Source organism: Hyperolius riggenbachi, chromosome 1, assembly GCF_040937935.1.
Source record: "Hyperolius riggenbachi isolate aHypRig1 chromosome 1, aHypRig1.pri, whole genome shotgun sequence".
Lineage (NCBI taxonomy): Eukaryota > Metazoa > Chordata > Amphibia > Anura > Hyperoliidae > Hyperolius > Hyperolius riggenbachi.
Window position 1 is genome coordinate 273437264 of NC_090646.1, and position 9492 is coordinate 273446755.

Consider the following 9492-nt stretch of genomic DNA (forward strand, 5'->3'; position numbering starts at 1 on the left):
ACACGGCCGTGTATTTTAGAGGGGGATAAGGGAATGCAATGTGCTATCTATTTTTGGTCTTTTTCAATAAACTTTTGATACTGTAGACGGTCCCTTCAATTATTTTTCTACAGTACGCATTGTAAGGGAAACTGCTCCCCAATTTTTAGGTTACAGTCCGGTTATTACTTCTAGCGCTCCCCAATTCTTTTTTTCTTGGCACTATGTAGGAACCCAGGGCTCAGCCATCTAGTTCTACAGAATTTAAAATACATATCTACACATTCATATTTGTTCTAGAGTAAATGCCTTGTACATTTTCACTCCCTATGTAGCTTTAACGTGCAGTAGCTATTATAATATGACAGCCCCTAACACAGGTATACATCCTTATGGGAGATTCTCAAAGTTTCCATTATTTGCAAAAACACTTCCTGAAAGGCAGTGCCATAGTCCAACTGCCAGTATACTGAGTGGATGAGTAGGGAGGCCAGTCACCATCTTTGCCAGAAAGTGCTTCTGAAAAGCCTAAAGGAAACCTTGAGAAATCCTCATGAGAAGATGTAGTAGTACAAAACGTGTTCCTGGAGATTTGTAAGTTCGTTTACCTAGTTTTGGGTTATAGGTGAGTTAGGCTAAGTTTTAGTTTTTTGCTAGCGAGGGGAAACATTTTGGCTGGGAACACACTAGGCGGTGTGAGAAAGGTTGCGTTTTGCTGCATATTCATTTGTGCTTTTTTTTTTTGTCATAATGAAGTGAGTTTTGAGTGCGTTCGCATTTTACTGCGTTTCACACATATGAATTGAAAATACGGTTTTGTGCATTTTATATGCGTTTCTGATACGCGGTTTATGCAAATTTTTTGGGGAATGTGGCCAGTATAAAAACACATTTTTGATGTCCTCTCTGGTTCATCACTAGGAAGTCAACAGGAACTGGAAATACACAATCAAACTTGGTTTTATACAAAACCGCATAAAAGCAATAAAAATGCAATAACGCTATACCTCTGCATCACCATTGACATATATTATGTGCGTTTTAGATGCGTTTTGGAAAAGTATACAGCAAGTTCTGTGTTTCAAAAACGCACATTGCAGAACGCAAACAAATGCGTTTTTTCATGCGGTCAATTGACTTACATTATGCACGTTAATGATAGCGTTTTATGCGACGCTAGTGTTTCTGCCTAGTGTGTTCCTACACTCAGTATTGTATGGTTTGTATTTGCATGGTTTCAAGTGAATTAAAAAAAACTGTGTTCCAAAATACTGTACCCCATTAGATTAGGCCCACTTAAAGAGAATCTGTATTGTTAAAATTGCACAAAAGTAAACATACCAGTGCGTTAGGGGACATCTCCTATTACCCTCTGTCACAATTTCGCCACTCCTCGCCGCATTAAAAGTGGTTAAAAACAGTTTTAAAAAGTTTGTTTATAAACAAACAAAATGGCCACCAAAACAGGAAGTAGGTTGATGTACAGTATGTCCACACATAGAAAATACATCCATACACAAGCAGGCTGTATACACCCTTCCTTTTGAATCTCAAGAGATCATTTGTGTGTTTCTTTCCCCCTGCATCTCTCATGCACTGAAGTTTCAGGCTGCTCGTTTCTTCCTGCAAACAGCTTTGCCCTTGTCTGAATTTCCTCAGTATGTGAAAGCCCAGCCAGCTCAGAGGACGATTTATCCAGCTTGTAAAAGATAAGAGAGAAGAGAGAAGCTGCACTAATCTAAATAATACACAGGCAGTGTGCACAGAGGGGCCTGGAAGGGGGAGTTCATAGCAGAACCACAACACTGAAGAACTTGGCAGCCTTCCAGACACAGGCCGACAAGTCTGACAGGGGAAAGATACATTGATTTATTACAGAGACTGTGATAGTAGAAAGTGCTGTAGTAAGCCAGAACACATTAGAATAGCTTTTGGAACTTGTAGGATGATAAAAAACAGGATGCAATTTTTGTTACGGAGTCTCTTTAAAGGAAGCATCAGGCAATCTACGCTACCCCCAGATCTACTTACCCGGGGCTTCCTCCAGCCCCTTGCAGCCAACATGTCCCTCATAGAGTGATTGCTCGCGGAGGTGCAGTAGAGGATGACCTCGAAAGGTCGGCCTCTGCACCAGCGGGGACCCCGAGCTGGGAGCGGGCACAGTAGTTCAGAACACTCCAGCCCACGTGCGAGTAATTGACAGAAGCGCAGTAGTGGACGACCTCTGCACGGGGGGAGGGGATGCGGACCGTAAGCGCGCCACAAGCATTGCAGATTGGACGCAATGGAAGCCTATGGGAATGGACGGTGTCAGTTCTCACTAGGCTGGTCGCTGCTAGCGAAACCTTGTCCCGTGGATTTTCGGCTCCACTGCTGCCGTTCGGACATCTGCAGGGCATCGGAGACCAGAAGAAGCATGATGCACCTCATTGGTTTGCAAAAAAAACAATGTGACTCCTTTTTCAACAGGAAAAATTCTCATTGGTTCATGTGGACCAATGAGAATCATCCCTGTTGGAGGTGAGATTTACATAGGGTTTCTTTATAAACCAACAGGAAGCCCCACGCTTCCTGGTCTCCAGGATGAGCGCACACAGGAGAAGCGGTGGAAATACTGGCAGAAGGGTGGCGATGCAAACAGTGGTCAATGGGAACAACACTCGTGTATCCTTAGCCGATGTGCTTACCATAGTGTTTCTGCATACGCTGCATTTGCGTTGTAGTGTAAATGGGCCCTTAAGCATTTTACCTTTACCTGTTCTTTAAAAGTGTTAAAATTCTGATTCTGAATTAATGATTAATTTAAGGTTTTTAGAATAGTACTTTTAATTTCATTCTGTAATTGTTTTAATGTTTTTCAGGGCCTTAACTTAGATGAAAAAGGTCACATTGTGGTGGATGAGTTCCAGAACACCAGCCGAATGGGGGTTTATGCTGTAGGGGATGTATGTGGGAGAGCACTATTGACCCCAGGTAATCTCCGCTCATGCAATGCTTTCCCAGTACTATAATTGCAGAGATAGCTTGCAAGTTTAGACTCAGTTTACACAAACATTTAAACACCACAAGTCCTTAAAATGCTCTTGTGTGAAATCCCTATACAGTGCAAGTACGCATGAAAGGCGTTGTTTGGTGCTCAAATAAACTCGGCGTTGTGCCTGGAGACCACGTACTGGAGAATGTAAAACCGTGTCCAAACTCAAGTTAGCGCATTAAGATGCTGCCAAATGCAGTGTGTCCTACTCTTCTCTCATGTGGCCATTCTCAGGAGTGATCTGTCCTTGAGGTTTGACTTACTTGCACTTTCTCAGGGGTTACTTGGCCTCCCTAAAGTATAAATCCTTGCACTCTTCAGTACATTGGCCTGAGTGTTGGATGTTTAGGATGCACCGATTTCTGTGTCTGTATGTTGCTGGGTTTTAAGAAAAGTAGGTGTACAAGTACTGTCAACAAATATTTGTTGCTTGCTTGTGACTTAAAGGGCATTTTCTTGATAAAGTGTAAAATATCACATAGGAAAAAAAGTGAATTGCATATAGCCCCCTGTCTGGGGAGCCAGAAGCATTAAACGTTTCTCTGAGGTGTTTGTGCTGCTTTTTCTTTGCTTCTTGGCTGGCAGTTATCTCAGCCTGGAGGTGTGCAATTCTAAAAACACTCAGTTTGAGTCCCAGTGCTTAGTGGGAGTGAAAAAGGAGGCACCTGTGTCTACATCTGTCTTCGCCACTTAGCACACAGTCCAAGAAAGCAAAATTGTTGTTTTGGTGTTATTCAGACAATACTACAGCCAAAATTGATCAGCAGAGCTGCCAGGCAACTGGCATTGTTTAAAAGGGAATACATATGGCAGCCTCCATATTCTTCTGATTTCAGTTGTCCTTTAACATGTGCACTTGATATGAACTATAAAACCCCCAATTACAGAAAGGTAATTTGGGTATTCTAAAAACACCAGTATTCCATAAAAATTAGATGTATATTATAGTGCGTCTTAGTGTGCCTACACACATCCAATATTGATTGGCCAATGTTCCCAAGTCCATGTAGTATGAAAGCTTGCCTGCACAATCTGTTTATAGTATTCAGAACCTGTTGGCCCTCATACCACATGGAGGTGGTAAAATTGGTCAGTGATTGGCAAATCAAAATTGGATGGGTGTATGCACCCTAACTTAGGTATGCTATGTTCACTTGCATGCCAGTGTTCTCCCCAGAGTTTTTTCCTGCTGGGTGGCATGAAAAAAATAGCCGGGTGGGGGCGATGAGAGAATGCAGGGCCGGCGCTTCTCTGTGCAACTCTGCTTACAGCATAGGAGGTGGATGAGGAGGTGACCGATGACAGCCGGATGCTCAACAAAACTAGCCGGGTGGAGTACCTGGCTAAAAGAGCCTGGGGAGAACACTGCATGGCTTATATGATTGAGGAATAATTCTGATTTGTTCATGTCCTGTATTGTAGTGGCAATAGCAGCTGGAAGAAGACTGGCTCACAGACTGTTTGAAGGTCAAGAAGATTCCAAGCTTGACTACAACAACATTCCAACAGTGGTTTTTAGCCACCCTCCAATTGGGACAATGGGCATTACAGAAGGTAAGAATGTCCTCCTCCTAAGAGGAAATGTATGTTATGGGAAAAAACGAAGCCTACATTCACATCTGTCCATTGCAAATCTCACACATTTCTTACACATTTCTGCATGTCATGTACAAATTTGCAATAATTCAGCTTTAAGTGAACAACTGTAGTTACCCACAATGCACTGTGGTTCCTTATGTTTTAAGAAGACAAATTAGCCTAAGCATTGATTTTTAGTAGGAGGGCTTTTTGGTCTCTTTTAGTCCCCTATACTCTCCTTGTAGTTTTGGGTCACCCCAAGCTGCTTGGTTACTGTGTTGTACTGGTCCAAGCCCTATATCATGCAGCCATATCTATCCCTGATATGCACTGATGAGGACCAAAAGTCAGAAACAGGCTATCTGCATGTGGGGTTGATGTGGCTCTGTAAAATTCAAAGCTATAGGCTTGCTAGACACCAGCGTTTCTGGATGCTAACATGGCTTTCAGGGGCATAAAGAGATTATTTGCATTTTCAGTAGAGGTGCAATGTGGGTAACCACAGATGTTCACTTAAAACCTTAACACAGGCATGGGCAAACTCGGCCCTCCAGCTGTTACGGAACTACAAGTCGCACAATGCATTTGCCTTTATGAGTCATGACTGTAGCTGTCAGACTCCTGCAATGCATTGTGGGACTTGTAGTTCCTTAACAGCTGGAGGGCCAAGTTTGCCCATGCCTGCCTTAACATGAAACATTGAAAAAAGTGCAGAAAATTTTAGGATCTATTCCAGCCATTGTTCACTTACATTCTTCCATGGTCTCTGCAATCTTGTGCAGCATGTTGTGCTTGATGGATAGCAGAAGATTCAAAATTGTTTTTCTTCTTTTGCTCTTGTTTTCTAGAGGAAGCAGTAAAGGCTAAGGGCAGAGATAATGTAAAAATTTACACGACCTCCTTCTCGCCGATGTACCATGCTGTTACCCGGAGAAAAACAAAATGCGTTATGAAGCTGGTGTGTGTTGATAAAGAGGAAAAGGTGAGCTAGATGATGCATACTTTTTGTTAAAGTTGGTTTTCAGGATAAACTTCAGCCTTCCTCCAGACCACTTTTGCAAAGCACAAAATAATTGTTGTTTTCCCATCAAAGGGCAGTGCTCTCTCCCCTTTTGTGTCTTGTAAAATGTGGTGTGTTTTGTTAATTACTATACATTGGTCACTATTAACATTCTACTACTTACCATTTCTGTACTATGTGCCAATGTCTATTTTTATGTAAACCAGTGTATGTATTTTTATTTACCACTGTCCGTTTCTCGCTGTGTACAGTGCCACATAAGAGGATGGCACTATGTAAATCATTATGAATAATCTTTGTTGCATTGTATCATAATGGAGCCTTCCAGAGTTTGCCAGACAAATCAAAATGTGACCTAAGCAAACATCTTATTTTCATTTATAATATTTTATTATTGGAAAAATTATTTTTACTACTGAACATAATATTTTTAGAAGTAAACATTCCGTTTTAACTTTTCATTGGCCTCAGTTTAAGAAATTCCCATCACTGATTATCTGGGACCTGGCTATCTTACACTCATGCCTGACAACTGGCTGCATGCATGATACGATTCTGAAACGGCACATTATGGACGTAGGTTTGTTGATAGTATGTACGGTGCTTCTATGTTCACATCTGCTTCCACAAACATTACAGCTACCTAGCATTGCAATTCCGCTCTGAATCGCAACCCATGGATGGAAAACCAGGGCTGTGGAGTTGGTACAAAAATCATCCAACTCCTCAGTTTATGCAACCACCGACTCCAGGTACCTAAAATTGCTCCGACTACTTAGTGTAATTCTTACCATGGATTTGGTACAAAAATCATCCAACTCCTCAGTTTATGCAACCACCGACTCCAGGTACCTAAAATTGCTCCGACTACTTAGTCTAATTCTTACCATGGATTTGGTACAAAAATCATCCAACTCCTCAGTTTATTGAAACCTATGACTCCAGGAAATTGCTCCAACTCCTCGACTCCACAGCCCTGATGGAAACATCAGACTGTGCAGTTTATGCGCGTCTCATGACAATGTGCATCATATACACGTACACACCATGCAATTTCCCATCACACGGGCCGAATCATTTATTTCCGACAGGTCCGATCTGATTTCCGATCATTTTTCTGATTGATTTTGTATACAAATTATCGGAAAATCGATAAAAAAAAGATCGGAAATCAGATTGGACCTGTTGGAAATAATCGGTTTGAACCACCTATCTGATTGGAAATTGCATGTTGTGTAGCAGCCATTAGACTCTGTTTTGGCCATGTCCAGTCAGTATGCGAAATTAAATGTTACTAATGATTGGTGACCAAACAGCCTTTCGACTGAAGTTTGAAATGTGGCATTTTATTTTCCAGGTGGTTGGCTTGCATATGCAGGGACTGGGCTGTGATGAGATGCTGCAAGGATTTGCTGTAGCTATCAAAATGGGAGCCACCAAAAAGGACTTTGATAACACTGTTGCCATTCACCCCACATCCTCGGAAGAACTGGTTACACTACGCTGAACTGCTGCTCTGTGCCGTGACCAGGAGACTCCATTCCCCTACCAGCACCACCATGAATTCTGGGAGTTGCTTCCGGCAAATCACTCCATCCTTATTTATGAACATATTCTTTTATTTTTTTTCCCCTCTGCTGTTAGTGGCTTTTGATACTTAGCAGAAGCCTTACTACCATAAAGAATATCTCATGCTTTTAAATGTACACTTACAGCAAAACTTAACATTTGAAATTTACCACTCCAGGTGCATTTAGATAATCTTCAAATTAAATGATGCTGCTTTCATCAAGTTGTATTTATTTTTCATTTGCTTCTTTGTTACACTTTTATGTTGGTCATGTTGGTCTATTAGTCATATTCGATTGACATGAACTAGAATAGTCAGTACCAGACAAAGCTTATTAGTGCCAGCTGCCAGGTATATCACGCAATCTTCCAGGACACTAAAATCGCACACACGCAACTAGGTGGTGGGGCCAGGCCCGCTGAATGCACCATACTGCAGAGGCTGAGAATTGGGTGAATCCACCATGATGCATATTTTTAATGTGGCTTGATGTGAATTTGATGAAGATTTTACCCAACTGTAGTCTTTAATTACAGTAAAACCTTGGTTTAAGAGTGCTTTGCAATACAAGGAAATTGTTTTGTGAAATTTGGACTTGATATACAAGCCAAAAAAAAATGTATACATGCGTCACGTCATCACAACTGAGCCGATAGTTCTTCTCCCTTTGGCACTGCAGGATTGTGCTTAATCTGAGTGTAGAGACTGTGCAAAGTCACATTTTACATGAAATCCTCAAAAGTACCGGCATTATCATTGGATAAGTTGGGGTGAGCCAACAGATAGCAATGATTCTTCTAGGTATAGTGAAAGTCTTGTTTACATCTTTATTTCATACTATTTTACTAAACTGTTTTTGGATTGTGGAACAAATCAACCATTAATTCTTATGGGGAAATTCACTCTGATATAAGAGTGCTTTGGATTGCAAGCATGTTTCTAGAGCAAATTATGCTCACAAACCAAGGTTCCACTGTATTTTAAATGGATTGATTTGGGGTTTGTAGCCAGATTACTAATGATCAAATCTTTCTATAGTTTAATGGGAATGTTAGTGTGTGGCCACTTTTAGCAATTAGGTGCACTAAACCTGGACATATATTTTAATATTGCAAAAGTGCCTTATGCCTCCAGAAAAGTGATGAAGTGAACAGCAATTGTCGCATGTACATGGTGCTTCTATTTATTATTCATGTGCATTTCTATACCACTAACATTTTCTGCAGCACTTTACAGAGTACATAATCATGTAATTAACTATCCCTCAGAGGAGCTCACACTCTAATTCCGTTCATAACTTTATGGCTCTCTTGTATACTAAGGTCAATTTTGGAAGGAAACGAATTAAACTTTTTCCATTAACCCTCCAGGACAGGTATACATCGAGATCTGGCCCCTCCCAGGAAACAGGAAACATCCACAAGCCTCTCTATAAGTAAAAAGATTTGTCAGGTATCCGGCAGTATGGATGTTTCCTGTCCAGGGACAGGTCTCTCTATACCTGCGCTGCAGTCCTGGAGAGCTTGGGGGGCTAAGGGCTGTTGGTGCGGCGGAGGCATGTCCAGGAGCATTAGGTTTGTTATCCTGTGTTGTCCGCTTACCTCTCCATATTGCCTTTGTGGATGGTCTGAAAGGAGAGAGGGCTGTTGCAGCTTCTTACTGGCAGGCGCCGCCGGCTGGAATGGCGACTGCACGCTATGCGGAAAGCGGAGGCTGAGTGGGGCATAGTGTGCCATAATCCAAGATGGCGTCCGGAGTACTTCCGGTTCCGGTGTCGTCACTTCCGCCCGCCGGATAGAAGAGTGGGCAGCGTCCACAGCGTCTCTGCACTCGTGCAGGACGCAAAATGGAGACACAGTCGGCGTCTGCTCTGAGCGTGGGCCAGCAGGCTGCTCAGGAGGAATCCAAGACGCAAGAGCCAAAGCCGGATACTAAGGTATCATTTATACACATACAAACAGTTGTTTATGTGAAGGCTTCTGTGGTGGCTCTTTGCTAGTACTGTGTTTTTGGGGATTTGGCTGGTGACATAGCTTTCGGTGGGAAGTTGCTCACATGGTTGTGTGTTTTGAAAATAGGCTAAGGCTGTTTTCAATAGTGGTACTTTATCTGTTTTTCAGAGCGCTGCAGCTTCATCTTCAGCTTCAACTGCTACAACTGTTACCACTGCTACTGAAGCATCAGAAGCTGTTAGGCCTAAAAAACGCTGTCCTTCTTGTAATGTGAAGCTGCCAGTGCATTGGAATAAGCTATTATGTCAGCAATGTTCTACTAGAGTTTTGAATGAAGAATCTGCTGTGGCTTATAAAG

The 9492-nt window shown here is 42.0% G+C and overlaps 1 protein-coding gene across 2 annotated transcripts in view; it reads left to right on the forward strand.

Moving 5' to 3' along the window:
- The window catches only part of GSR (glutathione-disulfide reductase), a 41135-nt gene extending 33735 nt beyond the window's left edge, over window positions 1–7400 (forward strand). For both annotated transcript variants that reach the window (XM_068233589.1, XM_068233588.1), the window contains 4 exons: window positions 2841–2952; window positions 4436–4567; window positions 5440–5573; window positions 6970–7400. In XM_068233589.1, coding sequence (XP_068089690.1) covers window positions 2841–2952; window positions 4436–4567; window positions 5440–5573; window positions 6970–7119 — 528 coding nt within the window. In that variant the 3' untranslated portion in view covers window positions 7120–7400. The remainder of the gene's footprint in view (window positions 1–2840; window positions 2953–4435; window positions 4568–5439; window positions 5574–6969) is intronic.
- Window positions 7401–9492: the final 2092 nt, after the last annotated feature.